General features: G+C 42.8%; 1 protein-coding gene across 2 annotated transcripts; it reads right to left on the reverse strand.

Annotated features, from left to right (window-relative positions):
- Positions 1-2,836: 2,836 nt before the first annotated feature.
- LOC105025121 (SLA class II histocompatibility antigen, DQ haplotype D beta chain-like) lies at positions 2,837-8,044 on the reverse strand. Of its 2 annotated transcripts, none has more exons than XM_010895590.5 (6): positions 7,933-8,044; positions 7,300-7,572; positions 6,764-7,045; positions 4,406-4,519; positions 4,217-4,242; positions 2,837-3,260 (listed from the first exon to the last, which is right to left on the reverse strand). In XM_010895590.5, the coding sequence occupies exons 1-5, from the start codon at positions 8,027-8,029 to the stop codon at positions 4,232-4,234; spliced, it is 777 nt and encodes a 258-aa protein (XP_010893892.4). In that variant the 5' UTR covers positions 8,030-8,044; the 3' UTR covers positions 2,837-3,260; positions 4,217-4,231. The 2 variants fall into 2 exon arrangements, with proteins under 2 accessions (XP_010893892.4, XP_034143025.1); XM_034287134.1 differs by lacking the exon at positions 2,837-3,260 and adding an exon at positions 3,403-4,109.
- Between the last annotated feature and the right edge of the window lie 7,607 nt (positions 8,045-15,651).

The raw sequence follows: 15,651 nt of genomic DNA on the forward strand, positions 1-15,651 counted from the left end.
TTGGGCTAGTACTATGGGTAAAACAGCAAAGCTGGGACAACATGTTTACTGATGCCTTGTTTTCATGACAGTTGAAAGCAAAGACTCAGGGTATAGAAAGGACCTCTTTTTCCACTTTACCAACTGGCTTTCATTTCTCCCTGAAAGCAGTTTGTGTCCATTGAGGACTGAAGCTGGTCATCCTCTGATCTAACACCACACATTTTTCACTTTTCTTCTCAGCTCTTCTGAGCAGTCAATACTTCCTTATTCCAATTATCTTCCTTGTTTCAGACCAGAGAAGATGTTGGTTACACTTCCTCTATACAAAGGCTCTGGTTTGGAAGGTTCCCATCACTCTTCTGAGTCATTTCAGTTGTCACATATTAGCCAATAGGAAAATCTATTGGCCAGTTAATTTTACTATATCACCTGTTCCCAGGTAGAGGCCACATGGACATGTATAGAGGTTTACAGAGTGAAACAGCAGACTACAGAGAACAACAACGTTTCGCACTATATCAGACATAAGAACCATAAACACACACATCAAAATCATAGAAACAAAGTGTCATCTGGATAATTCTTTCCGATTGGAAATGCCACGTCTTGGTTTAACTATTTATTAGAGAAACAATATACCACACATACAATGTCTTCACATTAGGCTCTGTTCCTTTGGGGTAACTCACCATCACATGATTGTGTATACAATAATATAAAAAACAACATTAACACCAACATTATTAATATCAATACCTATTGCAGTTGGCTAGTTACACGGTACCAAGCCCCCCACAGAACAAAACCGAACCAATCAGGTAGAGGCAGGGGTGGTGGGAGGGTTTAGCAATCGCATGCAAAACAACCAGCAGAGTAGCAGACAGAGTGAGTACCATGGCCTACTTAAATAGACCAGCATATTAAATTAGGAATCTTGAAACTGTGGTAGGAAAGATCCCAACGCCAGCTGATACATCGCTGAGCCAATGCCCACTCGGGTTCCCTGGCTGAAATAGGTGCGCTTCATTCATATATGCCGAAGGTGGGAGTCATGCTTCCTATAAACATGAGTTTTTAGGAATACTTAATCTGGTTTTACATTGTGTGTATAGTAAACCTCACATTGGATTTGCATTTGTTGTGGGATTTACCACAGGCTCCTTGTCTTTAAGAATCTATAAGACTCTGGGACCATCTCTGGTTAAATCGGCAAAAGGTATTTATTTCTGCACCTGGTTGGCTCAGGGATTTGAAGCAACATTCCTTTATTTACTGGGCCAACATTCTTGTCAACTAGCTCCCTTGCGCCCCCAATAACCACAAGTGTCTAGATATTCAGGATTGTAAATCTTTTTGACTGTAATGTTATTTATGGATTCAAATAAAGTATTATAATCCAGGGTTACCAAGATTATAGGAGTGAGGAACCCTTGATGATTGACAAGATGTCAATGGGCTGTAGGATAAACCTCACCAAGTGATGAGAAACAGTCCTTTAGATGAGTCATCACATGACATTCTGATCAGTCACTCAGCACTCTGGACGGTTGGCTCTTGTACCAATGTTACAGTTTTTTTAAATGCTAAAAGCGTTGACCTATACTTAAGATACTTTTTGTAAACTCATTAACACACCTACAGTACATCACACAATTAGCCAAATTAGTTAGTTTTCAGTTTAACACCACATTTGTTTATTACAGTAAATACCAACTCTACATTTCAAAATGGTTGAGCATGATTTATGACATCGTTCACCAAAATGGCCCTTATGTTGTTGGAAATACAGCTACATTGCCAATTTCAGGTACGCATTTTGCATTTTGAATAGAAGTGTTTTCCCAATGATTGCAAGAGATGTCATTCTTAAACGAAGTGTCTAGTGTAAGAAAAGTGTCATAGTGTGCAGTGTTTTGCAAAGTGTGTTGCAGAATTGAAAACAAAAGGGCAAAGTATGTTGCTGAATTGCAAATAAATGTGTACTGTTGGTGCCTTTGATTAAGGCATGGTTACAAAAGTTAGTGTTTTGGTGCTTCTGTCTCAGCATTCACTTTCATTGCATAAGCAATTGTCGAAAACTGTAAGCACAATTTTAAAAACAGGGCTCATTTTGTCAAAATAATCTGTCTGTCTCAGAAGTTTCAAATAAACTTGGTAGAGTTGTTTCATCTGCATGTGAAGTTTTCAAGGATATGTACTAGTGTTGCGAGAGACCTGATATACATTATTAAAACAGTTGCAACAGTTTATCTACTGAGTTTGGGGTGAACTCTCTGTCCAGCCTCTCTCAATGTCAACCTATGGTTTATAACATGGTCCACATCTTCCTCCAGGTCTACCTCTCCCTCCTCCTCTCCGTAGTCCTCTTCCTCCAGGGGCTCCTCCTCTCATTCCTACTCTCTTCTGCTTACTGCAACGTTGTATTTACAATTTTTTGAAGACAGGTTAACTCACCTGTTGCCTTTCTATAGTGTTTACGCATGATTGGTGAGTTTACAGTTAAGCACCTAAGAGTCTGTACACCTGACGGTGTTTGATCAATTGGTTCATAGGTGTGGTATTTCGAAAGGCAGTGCTTTGAAATGGCAAAAAAGGGACATTGTTTTAGATTTCTGTGCCTAATGTAGAGAAATGTGTTTTGTGGTTTGCAAAACACTGTGTCTAGTGATCCATCATTTTGGTTTTGAGTAAGCTTATATGTAAAAAAAATATAAGCATTTTAGAAATGTGTTGATTGACTACATATTCTGTGAAAACAGCATGAATTGTGTTAATAGTAATGTCCACTACAGATGGATGTTGTGCTAATTGTGTTTAGAGTTTTGAAAATGTGACTACAGATTAAACAAAAGCATTTTAACGATGGTAAATTTTTTTAATGTGGTTGGACTGTGCATAGTTCCTTATCAAAAAATAGAAAGTAGGCTTTTTTTTCCACACAGATCTGCAGGAGGGTACCAAACATGCTGCTTAGAAGTGGCATCCATCATCCTTAAATAGAAGTTTGGAACATCCAACACTATTCCTAGAGCTGGCTGCCCAGCCAATATGAGCAGTTGTTAGAGAAGGTCCTTGGCAAGGTAGGGGATCAAGAATTTGATAGTTACTCTGACAGTTGTCAAACTGAGGAACGTTCCACAAGGACAACCATCTCTGCAGCAGTCCACCAATCAGGCCTTTATGGTTCAGTAGTAACTTCATCATTGTGGAAAACCTGCTCCAGAGCACTCAGGAACTCAGACTGGGGCGAAGGTTCACCTTTCAGCTGGTCATTGTCTCTAAGCACACAGTAGGGATCGTAAATCTGTAGAGTTATACCAACCACAACCACAGCAGATAGACGACTTGGTCAGGCAAATGGTAATATCGTCTCATACCAAGAACACATTACACAACCAACCCTAGTGAACTGAGACGGTATTGTGAGGTTTTTAATAGTTTATTGATACATTTATTAATAAGCTGGAATCATATTTTCTCATGGGACATGTCAAAACACATTTATATAGATGATCTAAAACCACCACGACGTTGAGCATCAAGTCAGGAAGATACTTATATTAATGGAGCTGAAACAATCACATAGTAACTTACTTGTTGTCACACTGATTATGTTTTAGTCTGGAGTGTTTCATCAATACAGAGAGAAACCGTAATTTAAAACATAAAAAATAAAACAAAAACTTAACAGTGTTTAATTCCCTCTCAAAACTGCATTATCACTACAGGTTATTTCCACTGTTAACTTCACCTATTCCCTGTTCTTTTGTTCCTATAATAAAAAATGCAAAAACCAAAAAGACTCCTTTGCTGCCCACTCTATAGTACTTATCTACAGAGGTATAGAAGCTCAATTAAAGCAGTTAACCCACAGTATCTCTATTAAGCTCATGTACAATGATTGCATGGTTATCATACAATTTATTTTATTACTATCAAGTCGTAAGTTGTTAATACATTATTTAAATGTTTTAGGATATGGTAACAGCAGTACGCTTAATTATGTATTTGATAATGTTTAGTAAGCAACTATAGCAGTTGGGGTCTTTTATGAGAATGATTTTTCACAAGCAATACATTTAATTTGGATCCATCTCTGCAGTAAATACATCAATATGTCATCAGATCTGAAAATATAACGAACATGTATTATTAGTGACTTGTGAAATAATAGATTACAACGATATCGTCTTTGACATGAGCCATTGACTGGTGATTAGAGTAGGAGTCTCACCTTAGCTCGTTGTTGCTAGAGCACCCCTGTTATAGAAATGAAGAAGAGGAAGAAATTAAAACAAATTAAAGTAACATTAACATGCTGATGTTTAAAATCACATATGCTAATAGACATTATCACAATGTTGTCATCATCTCAGAAACTCTGTGTATATTTATTTATTTTCTCCACATAGATGATCCTCACCAGCAGACTTCTTCTTGTAGTAGACCAGTCCTGCTAATGCTATGATAGCTCCCAGAACCAGACCAGACGCCCCAATAGCTATCTTATTCCTCTCAGACTCAGGCATGGACGGGTCTGTCAAAGAGAAAATATACTTTAATTTATAAAATGATTGTAATACAACATAAATACAGTCTATTGATTAGACACATTCTACAAATAGCATTAGTTCTTAACCCATTTACTTAGAGCAGTGTTTCTGAACCCGGCTCCTGGACGCCCCCCTGCATATTTTAGATCTCTCCCTGCCCTAACATACCTGATGTAGCTCGATAGTTACTTACGTAACTCCAGTTCTATGGCCACCTCTCATGGCCATCTGCCCCTTGGCTATAAAGGAGGTTCTCACTCTCTGCTCAGTCTCCCGACATTCCTTTCTTCACGAGAAAAGCTGTCAGAGACCGGTCAGGGCATGAACCCTATGGGCGATGCTCCACTCATTGAACTGGAGTTACGAAAGTAACTATCGTTCTACTTTGTGAAGCTTGACAGGGAGAATACACTGGAGGGAGGGAACCGCGTCCACGCCCAACGGTGGCCTGTCCTGCGCACGAAGAGAAAACCACAGAGGGCAGTGCGGGTCCTCCCGTGCCGCGAACCGATCCACCTGCGCCTTCCCGAAATGTCTCCAGACCTCGACTACAATGTCGGGATGAAAACGTCACCCGTTGTCCCGGGGTCCTCCCAGAGACAGCAAGTCCGTGCCCACATGGAGCTCTCCGGGAATGCGCCCATTCCCAGATCTGCACCCCCAACAGGTGGAGGGGGAAAGACCTGACCCCCCCGCCCTGCCTGTTTACGTCTGACCACACCAACACGTCCCGACCCCACATGGTCGGTGCGAAGTGCAGCAACACACGTCTGATTGTGTCCAACTCCGGCCAGTGGATGTGGCGCTCCGGCGGAGACCACCCCCTCTGACTGAGTACGACAGGCACCTCCTGCCCCAGCCCGTCAGGGTCGTGTCCGTCAATACCGGGACCCGAACCGACACTCTGCCCATGGGAACCCCACATAGCAGAGGGTCTTTCTAGTACGCTAGGTCCGACTCCAGAGAGCTTGGGACCTTGATCAATTGCCGCCGATGATGCACTTCTCGGGCTCCTTCAGGGAGGTGAGCGGCAGCCACAGGTGCCGGACCTACACCACTGACGTGGCCATTACCCGGCCAGCCGAGAGAGAGTTAGTCTGGGTGAGCGTGAAAAGTAAAGGGAATACAGCCTCTTCTCTCTCTGCTCCCACGGGACTAAAGAGACAGCCTCCTTCTCTAGAAGGTCTGCAATCTCCCCCTGCAGGGCAGCGACCTTCACTGGAGACAACATTACTGTTTCCACAGCTGGCCTGATACCTTAGTGGGGCGAGCGGAAAACTCCTCTTCGCCCAACAGAAAACTGCCCAGGCTCCCACACACGCCAGCCACCCCAGCGGTGGCAGTAGGGGGAGCCAAAGACTCATGGAGTTGGAGACCACTGCCTACAGTCAGAGACGCTCCTGTCCTTCCAGGGGGGGGGGGCTCCTCCTCATCCTCCGAAGAGGAAGAGTCTGAACAACTCTGCACCCGGTCAGCCAAGTGGAGAAGGACGGAGTCGTGGCCGGGCCGGTCACCTCATCCTCTGACCCCCGACTCCTCCGGAAATGAGTCCTCCTCAGATATGAGAGAGAGAGACCTCCTCAGCAAAGTACGCCAGCCAGTCCATCCTCACCTGTAAAGGGAGGACAGCACAGGCGATGCACACAGGCTCCTCTTTGGCGCCGTCGCGAGCATGCAGCGGTCCCAAACACGCACAGCAAACTATGTGTGCTTTGACTGCTGTGTCGAGCTCGCTACACCAGCATGCCAACAGGGAAGTTGGTGGCCAGGGCACTGGGCTAGAAGGTACCGCTCCAGCAGTCGAAGATGGTGAAGCCTTCCTTGGCTTAGTGGAAATCACAGCAGGATTGAGAAACACTGACTTAGAGTCTGACATAAAATGAAATACTCTGTGTACCACTCATACAACATTCATCACACTCCCTGATTCCACTCAGACACTCTCACATGGTCCAACACCACTCACACCCCCTTTACCCTGATCACATACTCTCACCTCACACATACCACCACACTCTTGCCCACTCCAACATCTTCTTAGCATCTCTACACATCATTACCACACTCTCACACAATCACCCCACTTATTTTATTTGTATTTTAGTTATTTACAGGCACAATTACAGTAATGAATCGAAACACTACCAACTGAGCTAAACAGGACCCGTAATGCCCCAAACCGCAAAAATCAATACCACAACATCTCATTACCCCACTCCCCTCCTTACCCCAGTCATACACCATGGGCTCTGGGAGGCTGCTGTGCTCCACCATACAGGAGATCTTCTCTCCAGATTTGGGTGTGTACTCCAGATGGGAGTGGATCTGGTAGTACCAGTCCCCGTCAGCCAGCTCCTCAGTGGAGGTCACATCAGATTTAATCTCATGTCCGTCCCTCTGCCAGGTCACTCTGATTTGTTTGGGGTAGAAGTCGTAGGCGCTGCACATCAGCATGGCAGTGTGTCTGCCACTGGGGGGCGTCACTGAGCTCATTCTGACATAGGGTTTAGCTATGGAGGTAAAACACAACTTTTATGTTTCATAGATGCACAAAACCCATTTGATAGTTCTGACATCACCCATGATGTGGCGGTTAGGATCAAATGGTCAATATATAGCTGACTAAAGTCACAGTAATGTGTTTCTGTTTATTTAAAATGATGTTCATTTTCAGATGAATCCCAGAGTCACTAAAGTATAATCAAAGGTTTAAATAACAGTAGCTATACAACTATTCAAAACATTTGTCAGGATGTCTGCTCACCTGTCTTATCCAGTACGGCACTGTAGTGGATCCCCGCGTTGTTCCTGCAGTAACTATCCAGCTGTGCTCGTATACCAGCCAGTTCACCAGGATCACTGTTCCATGCCTTTGCATTCTTCACACCAAGCTCAGTGTATCCAACATACTCACCCACACTGCTGTTGAACCTGACATCTTCAACCATATTGAAAACATAAGAGCGTATAAACTCTGCATCCTGGAGGTCCTTAGAGGTGAATCTGCACTCGTCTACTACCTGCTCATAATATCCATCTAAAATGGAAAAGAAAAAGTAATGTTCATTTCATTTCAGAAGATACAATCAATATTCCATAACATAGTTGTACCATGTTAAATATTTCTAATTACATTTGTTATTTTTAAAGTAGTTGCGTCACTATCTAAACTCCATTTCTTAAACATGGTAGACTGGATCTTATTGTATTTGACTACAGTCCTGTACAAAGGTCTTAGGCACCGGATAGTCTAAGATATAGACATTTATTTAGGTGGTAAGTTTTCATTTGTAAAGGTTTTAGTCTGCTACACAAAGTATGTGTACTGTACAAAATAATTGTCAGCTGAGACAAGATTTCAAGTATGATCAACAGCTAAAATTATTTTACAACTTACCTGTTCTGTAGGATATGGACAAAAATCCAAGCAGGTAAATGTAGATGTTTTGTATTGCCATGTTCCCCTGTTGAGAGTGATAGTGAAATAAACACATTAGTGGGACAGAAATTAACTTTTGAGGAAATGGGCCAGTCCTCTTCTATAAGCACTGAGTGTCACATGTTACCAGGCAGATAGTTTTACCTTTAATATAATGAATAATCTGTAACTATGGTAAATCAACTATATCAAAGTTTATAGGCTAGGTGATTAAATCCTGAGACAAAAATAAAAAGTAAATGAAGATGCAATCTACTCAGCAAAAATATGTTGTAAGGACATCCCTGAAAAATCAGATGTTTGAGTCCTAGTTCCCTGGTCATCCCCAGTTTGCTGGATTAAATACGTAAAATAATACTTATTATCATAATAATTAAAAGTGCTCTTTCAATCGAGAGCACCTCTTAATCGAACTGTACGTGACTATCCAACTTTTCATCTTTTGAACTGCTCGAATGAGATAGGTAACTTTCTCTTGTTGAAAGTAGCTGGCTAATCAGGAAAAAAAATCAAGGTTATTTTTTCATCCTTGTAATTTTCAGTATGTGGCATTGGCTATAGTTGTGTGTGTGTGTTTGTGTGTGTGTTTATGTATGTGTGTAGCATGCACTTGGACGGTTTGCAGCCGAGTGTGAAGCGGTGGGGATGAAAATCAGTACCTCCAAATCCGAGGCCATGGTCCTCAGTCGGAAAAGGGTGGCTTGCCCACTTCAGGTTGGTGGAGAGTGCCTGCCTCAAGTGGAGGAGTTTAAGTATCTAGGGGTCTTGTTCACGAGTGAGGGAAGGATGGAACGGAAGATTGACAGACGGATCGGTGCAGCTTCTGCAGTAATGCGGTTGATGTATCGGTCTGTCGTGGTGAAGAAAGAGCTGAGCCGCAAGGCGAAGCTCTCGATTTACCGGTCAATCTACATTCCTACTCTCACCTATGGTCATGAGCTTTGGGTCATGACCGAAAGGACAAGATCCCGGATACAGGCGGCCGAAATGAGCTTTCTCCGCAGGGTGGCTGGGCGATCCCTTAGAGATAGGGTGAGAAGCTCGGTCACCCGGGAGGAGCTCAGAGTAGAGCCACTGCTCCTCCACATCGAGAGGGGTCAGCTGAGGTGGCTTGGGCATCTGTTTCGGATGCCTCCGGAACGCCTTCCTGGGAGGGTGTTCCGGTCCCGTCCCACCGGGAGGAGACCCCGGGGAAGACCTAGGACACGCTGGAGGGACTATGTCTCCCGGCTGGCCTGGGAACGCCTCGGTGTCCCCCCGGAAGAGCTGGAGGAAGTGTCTGGGGAGAGGGAAGTCTGGGCATCTCTGCTTAGACTGCTGCCCCCGCGACCCGGCCCCGGATGAAGCGGAAGAAGATGGTATGGTATGGTATGGTATATATATATATATATATATATATACACACACACACACACTTTACTTAGACTTAAATAAATGGCTTTACTTAGACTTTCCGGTGTCTAAGGCTATTTAAGTCAAGGAGCATAGATAGTGATGCAACTACTTTACAAATATAATATACAAAATACAATTAGAAACACCTAACATGGTACAACTATGTTATGGAATATTGATTGATTGATCTTTTGAAATGAAATGAACTTGTACAATGCTCATAAAAATTATGAACACATAATGATCACAGTATAACACCAAGTCAATTAAACTTCAGGGATATTAATTTGTCCAGTTAGGCGGTTAGACTCTTTTATGTCTTGGATGGTCGCACAGACCTGCATCTTGGACTGTCGCACAGACCTCCACGTGTTAGCCAACGGTACCCTGACTGCAGTTAGGTACCGTGATGAATTTCTCAGACCCATCATTAGACAGTTCCCTGGTGCAGTGGTCCCTGGGTTTCTCCAGAGTGTGGAGGCAGTTCCTGGATGAGGAAGGCAATGATGTCATTCACTGGCCTTCATGTTCCCTAGATCTGAATTCAATTGAGAATCTCTGGGACGTTATGTATCGGTGGGTCCGATACATAACGCCATGACATCATGAGCATGTCCGGACGTTGTCGGGAGTGCTTACAGTCGCATGGGGCCAATACACACTACTGAGTCATATTATGAGTTGCCGTGATGAAATTTGGAACAGTCTGTGATTTCAATTGTTTACTTTGATTTTCATTGTGAGTTTGAATCCATCTCTCAGTCAGTTGGTGATTTTGGTTTCCACTGAACTTTGTTATGTCATTTTGTTCTCAACGAATTACACAATGCACAGTAAAGATGTTGATCATCAAGACCTGATATGTGATTTAAGTGTTCCCTTAATTGTTTTGAGCAGTGTGTATATTTATACATATATAGTTCCAGTCAAATGTTTGGACATACCTAATAATTTAAGGGTCCTTTAGTTTTAATATTTTCCACATTGTAGAATAATAGTGAAGACATCAAAACTGGAATCCTGTAGTAACCTAAAAAGTCTTAAACAGATCAATGTATACTTTGTCTTGTTGACAGCTTGGCACACTGCATTCTCTTCACTTTCATGTGGTAGTAACCAGGAATGCATTTCTATTAACAGGTGTGCCTTGTTCAAAGTCAGTTTGTGGGATTTCTTTCTTTCTTAATGCGTCAGGGCCAATCAGTGTTGTGACAAGTTAGTGTTGTAAGAAGACCATTATTATGTATAACGGCCTTCCAATAAGTCACCGCGGTGCACGTCAGCGAACTTGACTTATGCGTGATAGAGGCATCGGAGGTGTAGTGCATATTCCAGTTACAATGTCCAGACGTTTCCTTTCAGTTATTGCTGTGATGGCAATTTCTAAAATCCAAATAGTTCTATGAAAATGGTAGGTAAGACAGGAAAAATCAATTGCGCAATAAACGGTTTTAATGAAACTTGCAAGGAGAAAGTATACAGGTTACAAGGTAACAGTGGATAGTCTCCAAATAAAAACATCATTTCGACAGTATTTATTACATAGGAAAAGGGGTGTGGTAAGATGCTGCCATCTGTCTCACGTCAATCAAACACCTTTCCCTTTGTTCTATCACACACGTCAAATGCTATCTTCCCCCACCTTATCCTTCCTGCCATAATGTTTACTGTTGTGTTTACCCAAAGGGGCCAACTGACCTTACTCCTCCCCCTGTTGTGTATCTTCTTCTATCCTGTCCTAAAACCCATTGATCTGCTTCTGGACAGACAATAGATGCCCCCTATGCAAATACCAGATCCCCCACATTCCTCTACCTATCTAAACAGTGGGACTCAGTCCTTTACTCAGTGAGAATACATTGTATAAAGAAATTTCCACAACATTGCTCAGTTCATTATTGACAAATGTAATATTTCTTGCTGTTAAACCTCGACTATAGTTACAACTTATGTAGACAAATCACACCTATTACTGCTATAATACCTGCAGATGCCATACCCACGGTAAGAAAACTATATGCCTCACACTGCATGCACACCTGGCAGTAAATCCAATCCTGTGTAAATACAGTCCCATAAGGTAATGCCACCTAGTGGTACAAAAGTAGATTACACAGCAATTAAATGGCTTTTACAATGTACAGTATCTCACAGAAGTGAGTACACCCCTAATATGTTTGCAACTATTTGATTGTATCTTTTCATGTGACAACACTGAGGAAATGACACTTTTCTTCAATGTAAAGTAGTGAGTGTACAGCTTGTATAACTGTACATTTGCTGTCCCCTCAAAATAACACAAGACACAGCCATTCATTTCTAAACCGCTGGCAACAAGTGAGTATACCTCTAGTGAAAGCATCCAAATTGGGCCCAAAGTGTCAATTTTTTGTGTGGCCACCATTATTTTCCAGCACTGCCTTAACCCTCTTGGGTATGGAGTTCACCAGAGGTTCACAGGTTGCCACTGGAGTCCTCATCCACTCCTCTATGACAACATCACAGAGCTGGTGGATGTTAGAGACCTTGCCCTCCTCCACCTTCCGTTTGAGGCCCCACAGATGCTTAATAGGGTTTAGGTCTGGAGACATGCTTGGCCATCCATCACCTTTACCCTCAGCTTCTTTAGCAAGGCAGTGGTTGTCTTGGAGGTGTGTTTGGGGTCGTTATCATGTTGGAATACTGCCCTGTGGCCCAGTCTCCGAAGGGAGGGGATCATGCTCTGCTTCAGTATGTCACAGTACATGTTGGCATTCATGGTTCCCTCAATGAACTGTAGCTCCCCAGTGCCGGCAGCACTTATGCAGCCCCAGACCATGACCCTCCCACCACCATGCTTGACTGTAGGCAAGACACACTTGTCTTTGTACTCACCTGGTTGCCGCCACACGCTTAACACCATCTGAACCAAATAAGTTTATCTTGGTCTCATCAGACCACAGGACATGGTTCCAGTAATTCATGTCCTTAATCTGCTTGTCTTCAGCAAACTGTTTGTGGGCTTTCTTATGCATCTTCTTTAGAAGAGGCTTCCTTCTGGGACGACAGCTATGCAGACCAATTTGATGCAGTGTGCAGCGTATGGTATGAGCACTGACAGGCTGCCCACCCACCCCTTCAACCTCTGCAGCAATGCTGGCAGCACTCATACGTCTATTTCCCAAAGAACCTCTGGATATGATGCTGAGCATGTGCACTCAACTTCTTTGGTCGACCATGGCGAGGCCTGTTCTGAGTGGATCCTGTCCTGTTAAACCACTGTATGGTTTTGGCCACCGTGATGCAGCTCAGTTTCAAGGTCTTGGCAATCTTCTTATAGCCTAGGCCATCTTTCTGTAGAGCAACAATTCTTTTTTTCAGATCCTCAGAGAGTCCTTTGCTATGAGGTGCCATGTTGAACTTCCAGTGACCAGTATGAGGGAGTGTGAGAGCGTTTAACATCAAATTTAACACACCTGCTCCCCATTCACACCTGAGACCTTGTAACACTAACGAGTCACATGACACCAGGGAGGGAAAATGGCTTATTGGGCCCAATTTGGACATTTTCACTTAGGGGTGTACTCACTTTTGTTGCCAGCGGTTTAGACATTAATGGCTGTGTCTTGTGTTATTTTGAGGGGACAGCAAATGTACACAGTTATACAAGCTGTACACTCACTCCTCAGCAAAAATATGAGAGGTGTACTCACTTCTGTGAGATACTGTATATCCAGTAGTAGTTCATTTTATGGCAAGAACAGCTCAAATAAGCAAAGAGAAATGACAGTCCATCATTACTGAAGGTCAGTCAATCAGGAAAATATCTTTAAGTGCAGTTGCAAAAAGCATCAACCGCAATTATGAAACTTTCTCTCATGAGGACCACCACAGAAAAGGAAGATTCAGAGTCACCTCTGCTGCAGGGAATAAGTTCATTAGATTAACCAGCCTCAGAAATCAGCAATTAACTGCACCTCAGATTGCAGCCCAAATAAATGCTTCACAGAGTTCAAGTTACAGACATCTCAATATCAATGTTTCAGAGGGGACTGCATGAATCAGGCCTTTATGGTCTAATTGCTGCAAAGAAACCACTACTGAAGGACACCAATAATAAGAACAGACTTCCTTGGGCCAAGACACACCAGAAATGGACTTTTGACCGGTGGAAATCCATCCTTTCGTCTCACACGTTTGGTTTCAATCGTCATATCTTTGTGTGACGCAGTGGGTGAATGGTTAATCTCTGTGTGAGACCCCAACGAGAAGCATGGAGGATGGTGTAGCGGTGCTTTGCTGGTGAAACTGTCTGTGATTTATTTAGAATTCAAGGCACAGTCAAAGAGCATGACTACCATAACAATCTGCCATGATTCCCCATCCCATGTGGTTCGCGTTAAGTGAAACTATTATTATTTTTCATACCGGGTCCATAGGAGTTTTCAAGCACACTATAGCTATTGTCTGTCCTTTATTAGTTTATTTATGTGGATGTCTGGTTAATCACTGGTCTCTTTTGCAGAATAATAATGGACCCAAGTTGGAAGAAGCGTCCTTAGTTTATTCAGAAATATAGTACGTCTTTCCGAGATGTTCAACCTTCTTTCCATCTCTCTCTGTCTTATTCTTTCCAGATGTCTTTGTGCTTCCCCAAATGTCTCTGTCCTATACAGCATATTTATACACCGATCAGCCATAACATTATGACCACTGACAGGTGAAGTGAATTACACTGATGATCTCATTATCATGGTACCAGTCAGTGGTTGGGATATATTAGGCCGCAAGTAAACATGATGTGTTAGAAGCAGGAAAAATGGGAAAGCGTAAGGATCTGAGCAACTTTGACAAGGGCCAAATTGTGATGGCTAGATGACTGGGTCAGAGCATCTCCAAAACTGCAGCCCTTGTGGCGTGTTCCCGGTCTGCAGTGGTCAGTACCTATTAAAGTGGTCCATTGAAGGAAAAGCGGTGAACCGGTGACAGGGTCATGGGCGGCCAATGGAAGAAGATGGCCTGGTCTGATGAATCACATTTTCTTGTACATCACGTGGATGGCCGGGTGCGTGTGCGTCACTGGAGAACACATGGCATCAGGATGCACTATGGGAAGAAGGCAAGCCGGCGGAGGCAATGTGATGCTTTAGGCAATGTACTGTTGGGAAACCTTGGGTCCTGCCATTCATGTTACATTGACACGTACCATCTACCTAAGCATTGTTGCAGACCATGTGCACCCTTTCATGGCAATGGTATTCCCTGATGGCATTGGCCTCTTTCAGGAGGTTAATGCACCCTGCCACAAAGCAAAAATGGTTCAAGAATGGTTTGAGGAACACAAAAACGAGTTCAAGGCGTTGACTTGGCCTCACCTCACAATTTACAGGACTTGCTGCTAATGTCTTGGTGCCTGACACCACAGCACACCTTCAATAGTCTAGTGGAGTCCATGTCTCATTGGGTCAGGGCTGTTTTGGTGGCAAAAGGGGGACCTACACAATATTAAGCAGGTGGTCATAATGTTATGGCTGATCGGTGTATTACTCCAGCAAATTCTACTTTCCCCTCCACGGTCTGAGCATCTTCCAATAATGTATGTGTACTCCATTTCCCAACCTTGTATGGTATGGTAGTGTCCCTGCTTGAGTTCTTGGCTCCACACACACACACGTGTCAAGTTGTATGAGCCCCCTCCAATGATGGATACCAGATAATAATATTATTATAATAAATAATAAATAATATTTATACTTAATACTTAAAATATGTACATTTACCGAACAATTTCTATAATTAATAAAAATGACTGCTGCTTTACTACTAATGCAACTAATAAATCTAGAACATTATTTACGTATGTCCACATTTCCATAGAATACAATAACATTTGTTTTGAACAGTTGAAAAAGGGCATTTTTTAAACAGACTACTTAAGAGGTGTTACATTTATTCCAATTTATTCCAAAGTGTTCCATTTACATTTTGGAGTAAAAGTAATTTGCAATCTTGTTGCTTATTGAGTTCAAAGTACCAGACAGTGACAGCTGATGTTAACCCTGTAAAATCTGCCAGGCAGGGCTTGGATGGGTTTTAGAACAGGCATTTAGGACTTTTCTATTATTTGTCATTTCTGGTTCCCTGCAGAGTTTAGAGCAAATACATTTTTTATTATTGGGGATGTCAGTTGCTCTGTAAAGAAACACTAAATCGCTAAATTAAATCTGCTGTGACACCCATAGATGTGAGGGTTATAGGTGTCATGTGATGTCATTGAAACCAGAAGACACAAACCAGTGTTTT

The sequence above is a fragment of the Esox lucius genome, chromosome 17 (genome assembly GCF_011004845.1).
Source record: "Esox lucius isolate fEsoLuc1 chromosome 17, fEsoLuc1.pri, whole genome shotgun sequence".
Lineage (NCBI taxonomy): Eukaryota > Metazoa > Chordata > Actinopteri > Esociformes > Esocidae > Esox > Esox lucius.